At 41.6% G+C, this 21,089-nt stretch overlaps 1 protein-coding gene across 3 annotated transcripts in view; it reads left to right on the top strand.

Moving 5' to 3' along the window:
- The window catches only part of ADAMTS17 (ADAM metallopeptidase with thrombospondin type 1 motif 17), a 196,179-nt gene that overhangs the window by 103,547 nt on the left and 71,543 nt on the right, over window positions 1-21,089 (top strand). For all 3 annotated transcript variants that reach the window (XM_075763921.1, XM_075763924.1, XM_075763923.1), the window contains exons 11-14: window positions 8,370-8,471; window positions 10,133-10,278; window positions 15,354-15,520; window positions 18,130-18,257. In XM_075763921.1, coding sequence (XP_075620036.1) covers window positions 8,370-8,471; window positions 10,133-10,278; window positions 15,354-15,520; window positions 18,130-18,257 — 543 coding nt within the window. The remainder of the gene's footprint in view (window positions 1-8,369; window positions 8,472-10,132; window positions 10,279-15,353; window positions 15,521-18,129; window positions 18,258-21,089) is intronic.

The raw sequence follows: 21,089 nt of genomic DNA, 5'->3' as shown, positions 1-21,089 counted from the left end.
ACATGTACAATACCATGCTAAATAGCTGCTGTGCTTGTGATACAGTTGATTAGCTACAGCTAATTTCTACAGGTAGAAATTGGTAATAAGTTAAAGTACAAAAATTCTAACATTTAATTTGAAGGAGTGACTCTGTTCCAGTGCCTTGTACCACATGTCTCTACTTCTTCCAGGTTTGACCACATAAAGATACTTCCATGATATTTTCAGCTATGATGAAACATGTACAGTTGAATTCTCTTATTTAAGGTGCCAAAAATAGGGCTCAGCAAAGCTGAAGAGCACGTACAGCAAGAAAGAATTCTGTGTTGGTAGGAAGGTGGATAAAGCTTATCTTCTTCTACTTGACTTTCTATGTGTCTATGAATCATAGACCCACAGGAGCGACTTTCATGAATGCCCTACGGGCACTGAAAAGATTAGTATTTAGCATAGGTTGCTTTGCCATAAAAATTAGTTTGTGGTCTCATTAATACTATCTTTCCAATCTCTTTCTTTTGACTATTATTTTAATTCCGGATATAGGAAAAAATGAAATAGAACTAGTGCTTTGCAAAGAAACGCTTTAAACGGTGCAGAAGGCGTTTAGTTTGCTTGAGAGCACTAGAAATTGCTAAAACTAGAGACAGTGTTTTTCTGTTTCATTGTTTGCTTCCCAATGTACAGTTGAAAAAAAGTGTTTCTACTCACTTGTGCCTTCTCTGGCAGTATGAGACTCTTCCACTGGCAGGATCCATTCTTGTTTATTGAACTCCTTGTGACCGTCTTCATTACTAGCCCTTCATATTTGCATTTCTGTGCAGTGTCTTTGCCATTGCTGCTTTTGTCAGTTTTTCTTTCATACTGATGCACGTTCAGGAGGTTCAATCATGTCCCAAGTTTTCAAATGAAGAAATAGGTTTGAATGCATTCATTTTTTAGCATCCGATTTTGAGTCTCAGGGAAACTGTGTGGTTTTCCAGAAGTCCTGAGCTTCTACCAGCTTTGAAAGGTTGCCCTCCTTGAGGTATTTCCAGTCAGGCATCTCAAACCACTCTTCACTTCTCAAAATACTGGTTTCTTGTATCTCCCCTAGACTGGAACAATTTCCGGATACTGCATTGCACATTTCCACTGTAAATGTAATTAATTCCAGTGTAACTTCTTCAGAGGAAAGGATGAAGATCTTGCAGTAGGCCAAACCGCTCTCAAAAGAAGAATTTTTACGTTTCTCTGTCTCTTACCATCTATCCTGCAGAGCCATTCATAGACCCCTAGGAGTGTTTTACTATGAAAGATGATGGCACACTTGGCAAAAGATCCCTGCTGCATCCGCTCTAGAGAGGTCAGGGCTCATCTTCCTGTCTGTAAGTGTGTTTTGGGCAGCTCTTGAATAGCTTGGTTTTCCTTTTGCTAACATTGTCCAAACATGAGAGCTCTGGATTTTTCTAATCCCTCAGCTTTCATCTGCTGTTGGAAAGACTATTTGACTGAAGATTATAACCAGTTAATTTCATTCAGACCTTAGACATCCAAATCTGTCTGTGGTGAGCAGTGTGTCATGGTAAGTTACTGTTTTGGAAGCTGACAGATATTTTGTCTTTCTCCCTGAAAGATGAAGGGGAAACATTCTTATGTTTTAATTGTAGATCAAAAAGCTCTTGGTATCACTCCATATATATATATATAAAAATATATAGGTACATTTCATATGGGATCCATGTGTTGGTAGTTGGAGTGATGCATATCAAGCCATCTAGCTCAAAGAACCAAACCCAGCGTGACCCCTGTCATGTTTGCTGGGTTTTGTTTTCTCTGATACAGAACATTAACAAATCTCGGAAATGACTATGTTGAATTTTTTGTACTGTTGCACAAGGAAAAAAGTAGCACCGGAAAGCAGTTAAACTTTCAAGGACTATTTCCTTAAGAGTTCTTTAACTGTCAAGGGCCATTTCCTCAAGAGTTAAAACAATCTTGTTGATTTTATACACTTATGTCTGATGTTGGTAACTTTCCACTCACATAAGTTTTGATGAAGAGGCCATTCATTGAGTTAATGGAGTTACATTGATGAAAAAACTAATATAAAGGGGAATCAACTCTAAATTTGTTTGTTGGCTCCAAGCAGGCAGGTTATTTGGTCCTGTTCATCCAAAAAGTATAACAACATGCATGTCTGTTTCTGTATCATAGAATCATAGAATGGTTTGAGTTGGAAAGGACCTTAAAGCTCATCTAGTTCCAACCCCCTGCCATGGGCAGGGACACCCTCCACTAGACCAGGTTGCCCAAAGCCCCATCCAGCCTGGCCTTAAACACTTCCAGGGATGGAAGGGATGGGGCATCCACAACTTCTCTGGGCAGCCTGCGCCAGTGCCTCATTACCCTCACAGGGAAGAATTTTTTCCTTATATCTAATCTAAATCTACTGTCTTTCAGCTTAAGGCCATTCCCCCTTGTCCTGTCACTCCATGCCCTTGTAAACAGTCCCTCTTCAGCTTTCTTGTACCCCCTTTAGGTACTGGAAGGTTGCTGTAAGGTCTCCCTGGAGCCTTCTCTTCTCCAGGCAGAACAACCCCAACTCTCTCAGCCTGTCCTCATAGGAGAGGTGCTCCAGCCCTCGGATCACCTTCGTGGCCTCCTCTGGACTTGTTCCAACAGCTCCATGTCTTCCTTATGTTGGGGGCCCCAGAGCTGAACACAGAGCTTCTTTTTCTAAATAAACAAGATGATTACTACGTAGTGAAAACAGGGAAATGTTTTTTAAGAAACCTTTTCTAGTTGCATCTAAGAAGATTATATGATTGTTTTTTATAATACAGTCTGAGATGTTTTCAGTCCAACAGTAAAAAGACCCATTCTACTTTGTCATTAACAAATAAAATTACACATTATGAATTTGTGGGATTGTTGCCCAGTTTTGTTAAAATGCAAAGTTAGAGGATATTGACCATTGCCTGAATGTTCTAGGCTAGTCCTTGTGATTCTTTATCAAGCCTTCCCTTGACGTTTGAATCGGGTCTGTCATTTGGACAGATAGACAGATACTTGCACTGTTGGACCTACCACTTGTTCCTTGGAATACCAGCTCTAGAGAAAGGTCAGCAGTTGGCCACTGAAACGTGTATCCAAGCTTCACAGTTACCTTGTCTGGGGCAGCCCATGGCTCCTTTCATCTAGTTTTCAACAACAAGTTCCACCTAATAGCAGTGACAGACAACAGTGCCCTCCTCCCTTGTGATCCATTGTAGATTGTCAGTTGCATATGCACTCAAAATTAAAGGCAGCAACAGCGTAGCAATTGGGAGCGTTGTTTTTCTCACCTTGTGTAAAGAATTCCCCCTCAGAAGCACACTGTGAGGCTTCAAGAACATATACATAGTGTTTTGAACCGGAAAGCATGTGTAAATTGTGTGTTTATTGTACTTAATAGGTGTTAATTAGGTTTCTGTTTATAAGCAAATTTTGTCTTATGGTTAGCTATATGCCAAGCCAAAACCTTGGCAAAAGAAAAGAGATCTGATACTTCATTGAAAGTCAGCCTATTTATAAGCATGCCTGTGTGTTATGTGGTCTCTTCCCTAAGGATATTTACTCTTCTTAAGTCCTTCTTCATAATCCCCTCGGTTTGACAGCAAAATTGGTTTCGTGGTGGTTTAATTATGCTGCTAGAAATAAGAGGTTCCTCTTTCCAGTGGGCAGTCGGCAGCAGGAACAGATTTATTCTCAGGAGAAATAAGTGTTTCTTTTTTTGGATGAACCCAAGGTGAGGGAGTGAATGTGTAGGGAAAGAACTAGCTTCTGTAGCATTGTTCCCTGATGGGAAGGACATCTTTATTCATTGGATGTTCTTTAGGCTTTGGAGATTTGGAAGCTCCCCCTTGTAGGTAATAATTTGGGGCTTTGGGGGAGTACTGCGAGTTCTTTCTTCTCACTGAGACCATATGAGGTCATTGGGCAGAATCATGCTGAATTTAGTAACAGTGGTGATGCAATAGCTAACCCAGAAACTAGCAGACTCTAGACTTACTGCCTGTGGGCAAAGAACTGGCTGAATTAATTCTGGCTTCTCCTCATTTCCAGCTGCAGCACTGAGTTAAAGAACCTAAAATAGATTACTTCCCTAGAGCCACATGTGAGTGGTCGTAGCGCTTCACACGCTGTGAGTCTGTGCTGGCACATGTGTGGGATGGAGTTACATGTAAGGTAAACACTGTCTTCAGAAACAGTATGCGTTGTGAAAAAGTATGAAAAGCTGTGAAAGGTGGGAAGGCCCACAGCCAGACATGTTCCTGGGAGTATCCCAGGAGTTGTTTCTGGTTTTACCCTGAAGTTTAGCCAGAGCAGGCAGTGTGAGCCTGTGGCTGTGACACCGAGCAGAGGACTGCAGAGCTCTGAGCAGTGTTTTTGCTTGTTTCCCAGCAGACTTTCAGCAAGACATGTAATCCTTTTCTGTTCCTCATCTTCCCACCTATAACAGAGGGATAAAGCTTCCATTATCTCCAAGCTCCCAGGAGTCTGTTTAGATTGCAAGTTCTTTGAGGAAGAGAAAACACCTGGCACAGTAAGGCCCCTTTCTCAAATAGATGCCATTATAATACCTGTAATCAGAAGCGTCATTCCCCTGCCGAGCAGATATCTCCAAGCTTGAGAGTTTCCGGACTGTGACCTCTCTCAGGACTGGTTTCTAACAGATGTGCAGACAAGTTTTCCTATCTTCCAGGAGTTTTCGAGAGTCTAAAATTTGGACCTTTATAAAAATTTCATTTTTATTTTGATTTTTTTTTTAATTTTCTGTCTGTGTAAATTCCTTAAGGTTTCAGTTGAACAAGTATTTCAATTTAAAAAAATAATTAAATTTTAATTGAAATATTACTTTTCAACAACCATCTCAATTTTTTTTATTTTATTTTGCTCTTGGAAATATTTCAAGCTGGGAGCTGATCCAAAGATGACCTTTCCCCACAGACAGTTTCAACAAATCAATATTTTTCCAGTGAAAAATATCTATCATTGGAAAATCCTTAGTGGCACTTTTTGAATGCTGTAGGGAAGACTTTGCAGGCAGAGACCTGCCTTCTACAAACTGGTTGCTGAATTTACAATTAGCAGTAATACAGCTCTTTTGATGGCTTCTTCTATATCAGTGTAAGCTCTGAACTGCCACTCATACACAAGCAACTTCCTTTCAAGTCCTGCCATTTCTCACTTTGATACTTCCCCACAAAGCTGACTATTTAACTATTAAAAAGTCAGTCACCACAACTGGTTAGCTATAGGACTGTTTAATGGGGATTTTTATTTGGGTTTCTATTGGAGCTGAGGAGGATATATGATCTCTTTTGAAATGAGCTATTAACATGATAAAACATCTTGGGAACATACAATACCAAAGCTGATGGTTTAATCTTCGCTGGGGTATCTGAATGCTGTATTAAATACAGGGGACTGCGCTAATGAGTGTTTGAGCTTTGTAGTGGTATGGCACTAGAACACAGAGCTGAAGCGCACTTACCAGATTTGTCTGTAATTGTTTCCTGAAATATGCTTTGCATTTAGTGTTCAGAATCAAACACAGGGATACTATAAAAATCCTGTGTTTTCCATACCTCAAAGATGGGAATTTTCAGAAAGGCTGGTGGTGCTAAGAGAGATTTTTCCTTTATTTGTCTCCTATAAATATAGGTGTGTGTGTATACATGTATATATATGCACAAACAGGTACATATATATATACACACACACACGTGTGTGTGAATATTTGCACCAGCTGTATCCAAGGGCTGTAGTTCTGCTGGTACAGACACACCTGTTTGAGGTTATCGGTGCCCATTGCTTCCCCCAGGCCATGGCTCATACCTGGGCACATTAGCTGGGTTTATCACCTTCCCCCTTCTTGTTGGCTATGGAGGAATTCTGGCTGGAAACCAAAATTTTACAAAAAGTTGCTTCATTTTTATGATTTTCTGTTTCCACCTCCACCCCCCTTCCTCCTCCCAGTTTTACATCAAAGATGGGAATTTAACCCTGACTAATTTACATGCAGCTTGTGATCCAGGGGCTTGAGGCTGAAGCTTAACAAATACCAGCCTTGCAAAATGCCAAGCTATTTAGCAATGATGCTCATATGTGTCTAAGACAACTTCTTTAGGGATGTAGTGAATTCCATTACATCTTCAGCCAGGATGCCTTTCTGACAGAAAGCAGAAGCAGAGAGTTTCCTTCTGGAACCACAGGGCAAAATTTCTGTCTGGGTCATTCAAGAGATCAGACTGGAGGATTTATCATCAGATTCTGCTCTGAAGCTTTGTGGTTATGTGTCAGAGTGGCTGAAGCCTAGAAAAGTGGAAATACATGCTATCTGCACCCTTCATCTCTGAAGCTTCCCTTCATTTTACATATTAGTATTCCCCAACCACAATTTGAAAGAAGGCATTGCTGATAGTACTTTCACAAGATCACTGTCCACAATAATCCAGGGAGAAGAGACAGTCCGGATTGTCAATTAATTCCTGACCTTGGCTTAACAGTAACAACTTCTAGCTTTACAACTAGGAAAACAAGCATCCTCTCAGAGCTGTAAGTTTGGCATTTGGGGAAAAGCTTTTTCAGTTTAAATGATTTATTGCCTAGATCAGTGTTCTTTCTATAACACTTGTGGACAGTTAATTGATGTACTTTTTGATTTTAGTCCTCTCCAAGGAACGTGAGGTTTTGAGAATCTGGGAGTTGGGGTGTGGAACAATTAATTTCTCAGTAAGCTCTGAAATCTCTGGCTTGACAATTCTTCTGCCTCAGTATACCTATCTGTAAAACAGTATGTGATGTCCTTATGGCTAATTGGTGCTTAAGTGCTGTCAGAGCTGTGGGTAAACCACTAATTTGTCACAGTCGTTTAGTCAAAATTACTAAAGTCTGATATTTTCCCATATGCTCTATTAGTTCAGGGAAAATGTCTTGAAAATTCATTGATTTAGGCTTCCCTGATGTATTTGCTGTTGTTTCTTTGTTTGATGATGACGTTTTGTGTTGCGGTTGATACAGCTGTTGCTGAATTGTGCCATCTGCTTCTAGTTTTTGTGAATGTTCTTTTGGTTTAAATAGCGCAAAATCCTCTTTCCAGAAAGAAATGTAGAAATAAAACAGGATGCAGATACTGCTGTGATAACTATTTTGTTTCAGTGTGTTCTACATCATCACTCTTGGTATTGGGATTTATCTCGTCTGCACCCTCTGCCATACAGATCTATTTTATATAGACACACCAACATGCATGTACACAAAACACACATGCACCCACAGTCTCTTACATTACATTGTGAAAGAACCATAAGGTTGAAGCGTGTTGACTCAACTATTTAATGAGGTGCAATAAATCTTGACAAGACCAGCTGGCACTTGAGTCAGGCTTCTCATCTTTTTACCATTACATTGAAACGTGAACAATAGTGGAAAGAAATGTAACTCTTCTCTTTCTTTTTTTGGTACTCGGATCTGTAGCACTGTGTTGAAATCATCCACTTTCATGGAATGCAAAGCACGGTGGATGCTGTGGAAAATGTTAACGATGTAAAGGCCCCTTTTCCTGGTTCTTTTTCTCAAATTCTGAAAATGTTATTGATCTGACAGATCACGCAAGTGTGGTCAGCATTAATATTCCTGCAACACACGGCTGAGCAGAGCAGCAATGTTGAGTAATGATACCAGAATGTGTTTCAAGTCTGGTAGCGAGATGTGCTGTACTTCTTGCTGCTCTTACCCTCACATTTCTTTTTTCACCCTCTCTAGCACGTTGGCCTCTAGCAGCTACTACTCACCACCAGACCTTTACTAACTTTGCCCCTGCTTGTCACCAAGCTCCTTCTCTGCTGCATGGCACACCACAAAATCCTTTCCTTTTCTCATTCTGCCTTAAGATCATCTTCTCTCAAGGGGCGTTGCTGGCTAATTAGAGCTACCACCAGATCCAGCAGGACTGATTGCATTTCATCATGCTTAGTTACTGGAGTATCTTTTAAAAAAATACAGGTAATTAAGCAGCTTGGACATCTAAGCATGTGGCATGGTTCTAAAGCACCCATCTTGGCCTCTGATATATGATTCTTTTTTAATAGACTAGATTTATTCTTGTGAAAAGAAACCTATTTAAATAATGCACTTCTTGTTTTGGGTGGGTTTTATTCCTTACAATGGCATCCATCAATCTCTTTTATGTTCCCAGCCCCACCACTTAATGCCAATCTATCCTTGAAAAATAATTGCTCGCAAACCAACTAGATGCCTCTGGATTCACTTGAGAAAGACTGCCTGAGCTTTGCAGTGTATCCCATAATGATAGCTGACATCTCCAAAAGTAATAACTGCACCTCGTTGCTTTGTGATTACAGCATTTGATGTGTGCTGGGCTCTGGTGCCTGGTGGAAGGAGATACGTCCTGTAAAACAAAGTTGGACCCCCCTCTGGATGGCACTGAATGTGGCGCAGACAAGGTAATCAAAATGCTCAGTAGCAGTCAGTTTCTTTTTGCCAGCATTGTCTGTGGAATAGTATTTCCAAGATGTTCAGTATTTACCATAAAGTCATATCTTTTTTTACTGATTCTGTTACAGAAACTGCTCAATTAACAGCCAGATTTGCTTAAGTCTTTCTGATTTTGTGTTACATGGATTCCAGTAGCCTCTGGAGACCTCAGTAGTCAAGTTCTTGTGGTGTAGGCACAAACACTGCAGGGAAACCCCATGTCTCACTGCTAAGTGCAGAGACTGAGTTCCCTGTGAGTCATGTTAGGTGGTAGCTCACTCCTGTCGCTTCTGTTCATTGCTGTCAGTGGTGCTTCATGAGTGAGCTGTTTTTTCAGCGTAAGCTAAGGTAGTAGTGTTCTTGGCTATATTTGAGGTAGAGAGTGTGGAGAGCATTTAGGCTGACATTTGGGGAGTGGAGAAAGATGGGGAAAGAAAAAGAGGCTACTTAAAAACTTTATAGTTTCTAAAAGTAGCTCGAAATGGTCAAATTCAGTGATGTTCTATTATTTTTGAAGTATCATTTGTGGTTACTGTTATGTATATACATACTCAGATGACTAAGGCATATATGGACTTCCCAGAATCCAGGTCAATGTAGAAAATCATTGCAAGAAACACAAAATAAACTCGCACATTGGTGGATCTCCCTCCAGTGAAAAACATCATTCTGGTAACTGGCTTCAATGCCGTAAGGGTGGGAGTTACTGAGGCTGAGCTGCTGCCTCCCAGCTGACCTACTGTGCTGAGAAGTTGACTTAAGTGAACGTGTTTAACCTCCGAGATGGGCTGTGATAGGTAGTGTGTGGTTCATAAACCTATATGTGGTTGATTCTCCCAGTGTGGCTGATAACTTGTTAGGCTACAAAAGAACTTGACTGGTTTGGTAACTGCCAACTGGTTTTGGATTCCGATATTTTTGTATGTTTCATGGTTGGGGAGGTAAGAAAGAGTAAAATTTAAAAGTTTGTCACTAAAAGCAAGGATTAGAGACCTTATCGTTGCTTGCAAATAAAGATAAACAACGACAAGAAAAGCTGGCTCCTGGAAAGCATGACAAGGAAACTGAGACAAAAGATTTTTAGATATGTGTTTTTCTAACCACAGAGTCCTGGTGATTCTTTCGTAAGACTCCTTAGCAGTGCTTCCTGTATCATATCCTGGACAGAGCAGTAGAATAGGCCAAGTTTACTGCTTGGTCACGCAACCTAATAGGATCAAAGGTTGTTTGGGGCTTTAGCCAAGTTAGGTCCAAAATACCTCAATTATTTTGTACATACTGTGAATACTGCTGATGAAGACATAGCTTTGAGGTATAATTTCTTGGACTCGGTTTCTGTGAAGAGGGTGGCTTTAAGTCTTAGTACTTAGATAATTATCTGCTTTATAAATCAAGGGGCTCAATTCTGTCATTTTTTTTTAATGACAGAACTCCCTTCAGGGGTTCATTGAGGGTGACACTTGAATTTCTGTGTTTCACCTCCTCCCTTTCTCCTCCTCCCACCTCAATCTCACTGAGGCCTTGAATCTCTAGAAGCATAAACATGGGCTCGTTGTAATCTCTCAGATATCCTTTTAAGTCCACCATTGCAGGAATGTTTGCAAGATCGGGGCTTCTTTTTGCATTTCAGTGGTGCCGAGCTGGGGAGTGTGTCAGTAAAACTCCCATCCCTGAGCATGTTGATGGAGACTGGAGCATGTGGAGTCAGTGGAGCATGTGCAGCCGGACGTGTGGCACAGGAGTGCGATTCAGACAGCGGAAATGCGACAATCCCCCGTAAGTCTTCACATCATGTTTCTTTTTGCATGTAGCACTTAGACAATCCTTGCTGCAAGAGTGCAGGGAAGAAATGGGTAGCAGAGCTGCGGAGAGGACATGAGAGATTTGTTCACTCCAGCAAGGACCAGGTCAAAATCCTGGAGTGACTCAGTCGGTTCTGTGGAAACCGCTTGAAGCGTTGCCATTGGAAGTAGCCCATTGCAATTGTTCAAACATAGATATAATTTAATTAAAGATGTGTAGTTTTGCAGAAAAAATGATTGTGTGTTTCCTGTCTAGCACTGCAGTGAATGAGGACGGTTGATCTAGATCTACAGACCAAACTGAGCCAATATGTCTTAGAGATCAGTTTTACAGGGAGTGCTGGCTCTGGGCTGACGGTGGTCATAGTGTCATATAGCTGTGTTGGTAAAGCACCTTGAGATATTCTGTACATCAGGATGTACTGCATATGGAAAGGAAATCTTTCCCGCACACAGAGTGCAGTGGGTGCTCTTGAGCTCCTGCACAGTGACTACAAATAACCCTATGCTTTCTGCTTGGGCTTGCATTTTTTTCCGATTCAGGAAGAAATGTAAGTGATGTTATCTCCCATGTGCCATCCTTCATCCCTCACCTCAATTGAGGCACATCTGGAAGTCTTTTCTTCTTATGGGAGGCCTGAATAGGTTCCCCCGGTGGCCATTTCACTGACCACCCCTATTTGTGCGCATTGTAACTTCTGAGATGAATGAGGGTGCTCACAATCTTGAGAGGAGCCCTCCAAGTTGCGTATCTCTAACTTTATTCATATTTTAAGTTTTTTTCCACAGACAAAGCACAGGAAACTTTTCTTTTTAAATAGGGCTGAAATTTTGGCTAGCAACGTAGTCACTTTGAAGACACGTCTGTATGATGCATAGGCATACACTGACTGCTGCTGAGCTGTATTCATGTGAAAGGGATATTTTTGTTTATTCCTCTCCTTAAATAACACTGAACTGCAATTGCATGTCTATAATGTCCAGGCTTGATTTTTACCAGCTCATTTTCCTGAACAAGGGACTGAGCTGGTTTCTTTGCTGTCAGCTACAAAAAGTCTCTTTAACCACAGTGCTGACCAAACCTAAATCCATTCATCATCGTTCCTTAAATTACAGGAAATGCTCCCTCTAAGATTGCACACTGATTTTAAAATTCTCTTGCTCATATACATTCTTGGCTGGGGATGTACACGTGATCTTCTTTTGCTTCAAATTCCTGGCATCGGCCCACTTCTTCTGCAGCTGGTTTATTCACTGTCCAAAAATATTGGCTAAGGGATTTATATTTTATTTTATATATATTTGGTCTTGGTATTTTTTTTTTTTTTTTAAACTGGAATCTCTACTCCTGCCAGCTGACTTTTGAGCCTGTGGGACTATCAATATTTTTAAACCAGTTGCTTCACTGTTTGATTTGGTTTTTCCTCTCTGTAATTTCTGTGAGTATTTGCATGCATTGCCTCCAAATGATTGTAAGGCAGTGTGTCATCATCCAATTTGCACATGCACACCTTGGAGTTGTACTGCCATGTGTTCTTGTCTAGGCTTCAGACTGTTGTCGAACAGTGGGATTGAAGAGAAAACCACTGGCTTAAACAGAACATCAGAATGAGATCTCCACCCCCTCTCCAGTCCCCTCTTGTCATGTAAAAGGGTCGCAATAGTATAAATGGGCTTTGATTTCTTCAGTTCCATTAGTGAGTAGATTCCCTTGGCACAAATACAGTGGAAGATGGCTGTGAAGTTTCTACCAGGAGATCTCGCACAGTCACTGTTTCAGGCATGTGTCAGGGTGGACTTGAATTATACTGCTTATTGGAAATCCCAGGCAGTGCTAGAGCCCACATTATACAGGGCTTGGGACCTGGGGTTACAGGGATCTTTCCCTTCAGATTCTTTTGCAGAATCTGATATAAATGATGCCCAAAGTCTTGGCCTCAGCATTTGGGGAGGTAGAAGGGACACAAGGATGAAGCCACCAACATGGAGTGAAGCAGGAAAAGAAAGGCATATGAACAAGTGCTAGGTAACTGTTTGTGGGAGACCGGAGGGAGTGACTGTCATTGTTTTTCTTCATCTTGCATGATGAAAACACTATCCTGTTTAAATGAGCCAAGAGGCCTGTAACACTGAAACACTACTACACAGGTCAGTTAAGTAAAAGATTACTGTCAGTAATTCTGCATTCCCTACCCAAACAGTAACTGAAGTAGAACATAATCAGCCTAGAGAGCTATATCTTGTCCGTTTCTCTGACTGCCTGTTCATGTCTGTTTATCTGCTTCTTCCTGAACCCCTTGAATAGATGCTGTATATTCTACTAGTGTTTTACTAGAGTTAATCTAGTAGAAAACAGCAACATACTACCAAATAAAGTATGATGCTATTGGACAGAGGGGAGCTGAGTTGGGAAGGTCTTGTTGGGTATATTGTTTTTGTTGGATTACTGGGAGTAGAAACATCCCCCAGATCTGTAGGATGCTCTGTTGTTTTGTGGCTGATGCGATGAGTGCATCCAACTCTTTCATTTTGGAAGACACTACATCAGGAGGAGGCAGTTCCTTTTATTCCTTAATTAGAAAGGGAAGACAGGTCAGGCTGCTGAAGAGCCAAGCAGAAGAGTGCAGGTCAGAAGGTAGTATGTCCCTGTAACTCCCACTGACTGGGAGTGGCAGGTGCTCAGGAATTCTATCTCCTGATGGATTTGGCTATTACTTTATTATTGCCAGTGAACATTATTACCAATAGCAAGAGCTGCTTGCTTCCAGTCTGCCTTGGCAAACTCATAGAAAGTCCCTCACAACTTAATGACACGTTAAGATTAAAGCCAAAGCGACTGCTGATGAACACAGCAAATAGTAGTCCTACTGTGTCTCCTGTTCCATGGTCATCATCTTGATACTCTATTCTTGAGAGAGAGCTGTCACTCTTTGAGTATACTGACTGCTTTCTTTTTGGGTTGGTTTTATTTTTTCCCCTGTGTATGTGCACACAAACATGCACAGAGTCACTTATGTTCAATGGCTACATCTCTTGCTTTAGCAGGAGATGGTGCTGAAACCAAAGTTCATGTATCATCTGTCTTTACGTGAGTGCAGGGAACTGAGTGTGTCTCTCATCCAGTCTAAGGCAGCAGACACAATCCTCCCAGATGTCTGCATCAGTCTCAGCACATCTGCTGCCTTGCATGTGTCTGTGGCAGAAAAGAGGGGTTAGCAGTGCAAGCAGGCGTTTGTGCAGGCTGTTCTTTTGGTGACTCTCTGTGATGTTACAGTGTCGTTGGAGACCAGCATTTCCATTTAAAAAAAAAAACCCAAAAGCCAACACACACAACACTTTTTCTGGGATTTATGGAGCTACTGTGAGAATTTGATCTAGGCTGAAATTTGGCATAAAGCTCTTCTATGCAGAATCAAATGTTTCTGTTGCACAGAATGCTGAATTCATCAAGTCCAGCACAGCTAGGAAGTCAAAGACCTAGTCCTATAGCCAGTGTGTAAATGAACAGGGCAACTTTTGCTAGGACTACTGACACAAATAAATGATATACGAGGGCCTTGGTTTCTAATTAGCTGGGTGATATAACCTGATGTTCATTGCTCTTCTGGGAGGGAGGGGGGAAGAAGCTTTTGGAATGAACTGCCATACTGCTAAAAATTGGAATTTGGCTGGAGTTGCTTTTTATAGCCATCTGCTAAAGAAAAGTCAGAACATGGCTTTATCCGTCTTTGCTGGTTACAGCTGGGGAGATAGGTATGTGACAAATTCAGGAGAGTATCAGCAAGTGGCTAAAGAAATAATCTGTTAGGATGGCCAAGGCTTTTGCTTACTTGGGGTGTTTTGTTTTGTTTTGTTTTGCAGAGAAAATATAGGCTATTGTTGAGAGTTTGAGCTTTCCATCTTCTCTGGGGAATCATAAATAAGAATAAACAGATTTTGCAGGTGCTTAATCCTGATGTTGGATTAGTGGCCTTTCCTGCATGTTTAAAAACCAAATGTGTAAAATGGTGTGGTTTTCGTGGATGGAGATTATCTGCTGCACAGATTTGTTTCTGGACACCCTACGTATGGTACAGGTTATAGCTCATTCTATGTTATTTTAGTTTCAGACTGCTGAAAACAGAACCTTAGAGGACATGTGCGTTTGCAGTGTCCCCATTGTTAAGAGTGTTTGAGGCAGGGGGCAAGGAAAATGGTGGAAAGAAGTGAAACATTCCGGGTTGCCTGCCTCTGCCTTGGGTGTTAGGTGTGATCCTGGGCACAATAACATCACCGTGGTGCCTCTAGGTTCCCCATTAAGAATATAAATACTTAACTTTGGTATTTGTGATGGAACCACAAATTATCTCCTGAACTGCCTGACTGTGCAAATATAAAAAATACTTGGATGTTAGGTGTCATACTCAGTGCACCTTCCAAAGCCTATCCCTCACACGTAACCATCAGTTAAGAAACTTGTCCCAAGTCATAGGAAAAGTTAGAGCTCAGGCCTGATGTCATGGCAGAACCCAAAGTTTTACCCCCCCCACACACCTTCTCTCCACTCTTTCTCAGTCTTTTGCCTGCACCATCTGAAAATAGGTTAGGACAGGAATTAATTGCTGTTGAAGTCAAAGAAGAAGTGTAGGTCAGCAGTGTAAAATTACTCACATGCCTTGGTTCGTGACCAGAATAGAAACAGTTAAACACTATCTTCTAAGAAGGCTGCTTGGTGCCCACAGATGAATAGCATTACCTCTTAGCGGAGGTGTGCAATGTGTGGGTAGCCCCTAGTTATTGATCTGTGTATGGGATACTACAAAAGAACATGCTTCTGAAGTACTCCAGACCATCTGTTATGATAAGCCAATTATAGATCCAGAATGGAGCTTGGATAATTTTCTGTCAGAGCAACTGAGAGCAGGATTTGACCTCCAGCAAGGAACATCTGAGAGGAAGGACCCTTCCTGCTCTTTCAAGAGTTGCCTTGGACATGGAAACTTAGGCGAAAGTGTGCCTGTGAGTAGCTGTGCTGTTTCTGCTGACCCTGGTTTGTCTTTCCTGCCATAGCCCGGGGCCAGGCGGGAAGAACTGTCGTGGAGCCAGTGTAGAGCACACTGTGTGTGAGAACTTACCCTGCCCTAAAGGTGTGCCAAGCTTTAGGGACCAACAGTGCCAGGCCCACGACAGATACACCAACAAGAAAAAAAGCCTCCTGACAGCTGTCATCATTGATGGTAAGTTTTTCCATCTTCCTCTGTAATTCCTTGCTGTTCTTTCACTGTAGCTTCTCAATCCATCTTGATTTCATCTGCAGGACTCCAATTTGTTTGTGAGAAGGCTACAGTATGTTCCCCTTAGCTGCAACTGAAAGACTGATTATGATTAGTTGTTCTTGGTGCTGCCCTTCTGTTATTTTAGCCTTCTTAACAGAAAATACAGAGCCATCAGTTCTTTACTCATCTCTTTGTAATGCTGGGGAAGAGGTGCCTTGATTCACAATCTGAATAGGTATGTATTTGGGAATGGGAGTTTAAACGTTAGAGAGTACAAATTCATTTGGAACTGAAAAAAAGGATTCCCTGGGACATTTTTAATGTGTGTCAGTTCTGGGCATTTCAGCATGATTGCCTATCCTACTTACATTCCTTTAATGCTTCCTTTGCTGGATCTTGCTGTTCAGCTGCTTTCAACCAGATGTTGGGGGGATATGAAAAAGGATCGTAATAATGTCCTTTCTGCAGGAACAAACATATTTTGCTGCACTCTGCTGAAAAACAGACAAGGCTGGTTTCATTTGTTCATCTTAGCTTGACCAAATGCTTGAACAGAGGAGAATGGTGTTGAAACTGATGCCAGAAGACCAGGCGCTGGATAAGCCCTTTCCTGTGCTAGCACTGACAAGTTAGGTCTGACACCAGGACAAGCGTACAGACAGCATTTCAGTCCCCATAGCAGACCCTCCAAGAGCACAATTCTTTCACGTGTCCTAGGGTACAGGCTGGTTTTGCTTTTTGTTCCCCTCTGCCTTCCTCTGAAATAGTTTTGCTGGATGAATGCACAGTGCAGAGCTACTTCCCTGACTAGTTACAGTTACAGAAAACTCTCACAGTTTTTTCCAGGGGTGAGCTGTTTCACTCCTTTCTCCATTTCCAGTCAGTAACTATGGGTTGCTGAGAGTACTGTAAATAGGAGAGAGAAAAAAACAAACAACGGATGATTCAGTGATCATCTCTGATCAGTGCTGCCACAATTAGTAGCATATTGTAGTGGGAACTTCATTCAGCCGCAGAAAGGGAATATGACATTTTTTGGCCTATTGAAGACTGAACAAGCTATTGCTAAAAGATAATAGCCAACATTGTTCCCACTATCTAGCAAAGCTTCACTCACCTGAGCTGTGTTGCCCCATTTCCATGAATGCAAATCCTGTTGCAGATCTTGCTGCTGCAGAAAGAGAGGTTGTCCAGAAGTGGTCAGACTAGCGATTTCCTGCACAAGCAGCGCTTTCAACAGCTTTCCCAGCTCCTCTGCAAGTGAAATCAAAATCCAGTCTCTGCGAATTTGCTTTGCATCAGACACAAGGCAGGGAGTTTGAACATCCACAGGATATGCCTGTAGTTCCTCTGTCAAGCAAGACAGATGGACAGAGGGCAGCTCAGCTTCACATCTCAGTGTCACTGTTTATTGAAGCATGTTAGAGCACCCATGCAGTTTGCCAGTACCTTTTTTTCAGCATATCAAAGCGCCACACTCAGAAGCATTTAGATAGACACAGAGCCAAACCAACCTTGAGCTAGTCTCTGCTGTCCTTGAACTCTACTTACATGTATTAGTGAGGTGGGAGCTGATTGCAGGTTTTGATTGCACTGGAAATTCAGAAAAGGCCTATGCTGCTTAGCTTAATGTGTTGGCAAACCTCCTCTCTTATGTCTGATGAGTGGAGGTACTTGATGTAGAACAAAACATGTTTCCATTTGAATGTCTATAGGTTCTTCCTTGGATGAAGTCTGTAAGTAGCAGAGTCAGCTCCAAAGGAAAAACATGAAATTGCCTAAATATCTGTTACTTAAACATGTGGCAAATGCAGTCAGCAAACCCTGACATCTGCTCTAATGCTGCCAGTTAATAATACAAATCTTTGAAAAAGCTTTTTATTTTAATTAACTCCTCCATCTAAACACAATAGTAGCTTTTCCAAACTGAGGTCTAAATATATAATATAACGATTGCCATTGGTGTGGGTGAAAAACGCAACTTTTCTCTACTGATGTATTTCAAATGAATTTGGAGGTTCTTTCTCTAGATACTCTAGCAGCATAGTTTCCTGATGGAAAAGTTTGTAGGACCACAAATATCAGTTTAAGGAAATAGTAGGTAATATGTATGCAAGAGTGCTTTAAATTTATGTAATCAAGTGTTCTTACTGGCAAACTGATGCAAGAAAGTCAGTCCAAGAGCAGAAATGGACTGGAGTACTTGCTCTTCTTAAATCACTGGCTGTAGCCTGAATTTTGTCTGAGGCACTCACGCGGTAACTTGGTCATTCATATCAGGCTGCTGAACGTTCCTGTAACAAACATGTTCCAATTGCAGACAGATATATAGAACTGCACTGACTAAATAGTTTTCTGTGTCTTAAAAGACCAGTCTCATCAATGTAACCCTTTGAATATTGATATCTTAAAGTGGGCAAATGACAGGCCTGAATTGAAAGGCTCATGTTCCTTCAAAGATGAGAATATCAACAGATACCTTTCCAAAGCCATTTACGTAGAGACTGCATCACCATTGCACTTGTTTGTGCTGTTCCTAAAGGCAGTTGCTTTTGTATTTCTTTTTCCAGATAAGCCATGCGAGCTCTTCTGCTCTCCACTGGGGAAGGATTCCCCTGTGCTGGTGACAGACAGAGTCCTCGATGGTACTCCATGTGGGCCTTACGAGACCGACCTCTGTGTACATGGCAAGTGCCAGGTGGAGTAACTTTCTCTTGTTTTATTTCTAGTGTTATGTATAGTCTGGGGCAACTGTGTGTATCCTAGAACAGGCATCCCTGTGGGTGGAGGGGAGAGGACAACCCTATTTTATAAGACCCATTGTAAGCACTCCACAACCCTGTGTCTTGGTCTGAGAATTAGGATAAATGCCCAAGGTATGAGGAACAGCTGGGAATGTTCAATGATCACATTTGCTTGTGTGTAGTCATCACACGGCTTGGGTGGGAAGGGACTCTGTGAGGGCAGCAAACGGGAGTGGAAATCTGGCTTGCTTAACTGCTCCATTTTGGTTATTAGACGAATCACTGAAAAAACCCACTGATGCTGCAAACTGGATTATAAATTGTCACTAGCCTGTTACAAGTGTTACATTGCCAGCATCATGATGCTTTTCAGGTCTGCCTGGTTCCTGTCTAGAAATATTGAGGAAGCTTTTCAATACCACTTGCTCTTTGGCTCCTGCAGCTGCATGAGCCAGTAGCTTCCCCTGTGTGATTTTTGTTAACTGTATTGCTAGGTAATGCCCAGGTGAGTTACTGTAGGGGCCCATCAAAACTGTTTAAAGGTCCTGTTTCCCTTGCAGTGGGTTCCCTTCCTCTCACAAACTAGGTTTTAAAGCTCCATGCAATAGAGAGTATAGGTTTAAAGGAGCAGATCCTTGAGCACAACCCAAGCCAGTTTTCTTTTGCCTCTCATCTGCATTGTCTTGCTTGGGTCACATAAAGAGCAAACCAGACAAAATGTAGGGTAGGCTTCCTTCTGCTGTACCGCAGTGGGACAATCAATGTCCCCTTGGTTGTCCCTGGATGGACTGGCCAAACCCTCAAAATGCTTGTTTCCTTCTGTCTCTGGTTAGACAAGAATGAAAATGAAGAGGACTCTGTTCAAGAGTCTTTGGATTTGATTCTAGACCCATACTAACTGGAAATTTAAGGTTTGAACAAGGGAAAGGAGAGAAGAAAATGTTTATTTAAAGATCATAAATTACAGGAAGTCATTTGGAATGGATGCTTCTAGCAATGTGTTGGAGTTGGATTCAAGTCATTTGTCACGGACACTATAACGGGGCGGACACTTACTGGTTTTTCTTTCTCCTAATTATGTAGCATGTGTTGAAAGTTTGCTGCACACATGTTAGTAATGTGAAAGACAGTTGAGTTGCCTTCTGCAACCTTGCTAGTGCTGGATTCTTCCAGACAGTTCTTCCTCTGAGTTTATCCTTGTCTATCCTATACTAGGAGTTCTGCTTTTCAGTATTAACCAGAATAGCTTTCTAGCATCACTCTTTACTTCACTCACTTCATGGAAGATATGCTGATTTGCCCTAGGGGCACAAGGCATACCAAATTTGGCATTATTTCTGATTTCTGTGAGTAGTGATTAAGAACTACCAGTTCTTATTGCTTTGAGACTTCCGGGCAGGGAGATGATAAATGAACGTGATAATCACCTGGGTATAAGAGAGGCTTTGGGGGACTAATGCAGCTTTACTAACAGCAATGCGAAGAGATAAGTGAAAAATCTTTATCTGGATTGAATTTTGCACTGCTGCAAGGAGACCCTTCCCACTGTTTCCTGCCAAATGCTGCTGAAGAGGTGTGTTTAATTCAGTCCTAATTTATTCAGATGAAGACTGAACAGGCAGTTGCTGGGGAGCCAGCACAGGTTTGATTCTTTATATGCTCTTTAATACAAAGTGCTTTGCATAGAGCCAGGTTCATGGTGCATCACAAGTTACTTAATTTTTCCCTGTTTTCAGCTGTATCTGAATAAACTAAAAAATCCATTAATAACCTTTTACAGTAAGACCAGCTGTGCACCTCCAGCTGTGTGCCATTGACCATTACGCTGGGCTGGCCAGCTTTACTGCTCCAAACATTCAGATCAGCCACAAATGGTAAATCAGACATTATGGCAATGTATATTTTCTTCTACCAGTGCGAAGCAGTAGTAAGCTCCCCTCCAAATTAAAACCTTTATGAGCACAGATCTTTGGAGGTACATCATGAAAAGCAAATCGCACTCTTAAGTCGGGGGCAACTGCCTTTAACTGTGCAGAGAGGTGGTGACAGCTGCAGAACATTCAGTCCCTTTGCATCTGGCTGAGAGAAAATGCAAAATGATGAATTCAAGCCGAGCAGATTTGAAAGCCTCGTGAACTCATTTATAATACTTTCCTGCCTTATATGCAGTTTAGTGCTGAGAATTGCCATGCGTGACTGTGTACCCCATTTGCCACAGATACTTGTCTAACAAGCTGCCTATTAAACCAATTTAATTGGCATATTTATTTAATTACTCTTCTCCTTATTTCTTTACCCAGTGTAGACAAAGCCTGGCAACAAGCATTGCAGGGGGTCCGGAGAAGAGAATAAGTGCTGAAATCAGAGGGTGGTATTACTGTTATTTATTTTCTTGTGTAATATTTCTAGTTAAAGGCTCTCAAAGGCAGGAATGACACATTGCCAGTGTAACAGACAAATTAGCAGTAACCGTTGCCTGTGAACATCTAGTCCAGGAAATGTAATAGCTCTTTTCCCTTCAGCAGTAGATGCTCCTAAATGAAACTCATGCATCGTTGTTGCATGATGAGTGAATGTAGATGAACATGGCAAAGAAAAAACAATGTTCTTGCAAGGAGAGGGGTACTTTGAGAAGGGAAGGGGGAACAGATTCTTTGAAGCCTCAAAATACCCTAACTGCATTTGGGGACTAAGGGAGGAGGGTTTTCATTCACTGGTACTTTGTGAACTTATTACAGATTCATTTTAAAGACATGAGCTGAGCTCCAATCTAAACAGTGTGAATG

Source organism: Balearica regulorum, chromosome 12 (genome assembly GCF_011004875.1).
Source record: "Balearica regulorum gibbericeps isolate bBalReg1 chromosome 12, bBalReg1.pri, whole genome shotgun sequence".
NCBI lineage: Eukaryota > Metazoa > Chordata > Aves > Gruiformes > Gruidae > Balearica > Balearica regulorum.
Note: the sequence above shows the minus strand (reverse complement) of the source record. Positions and strands in the feature narration are given on the sequence as shown.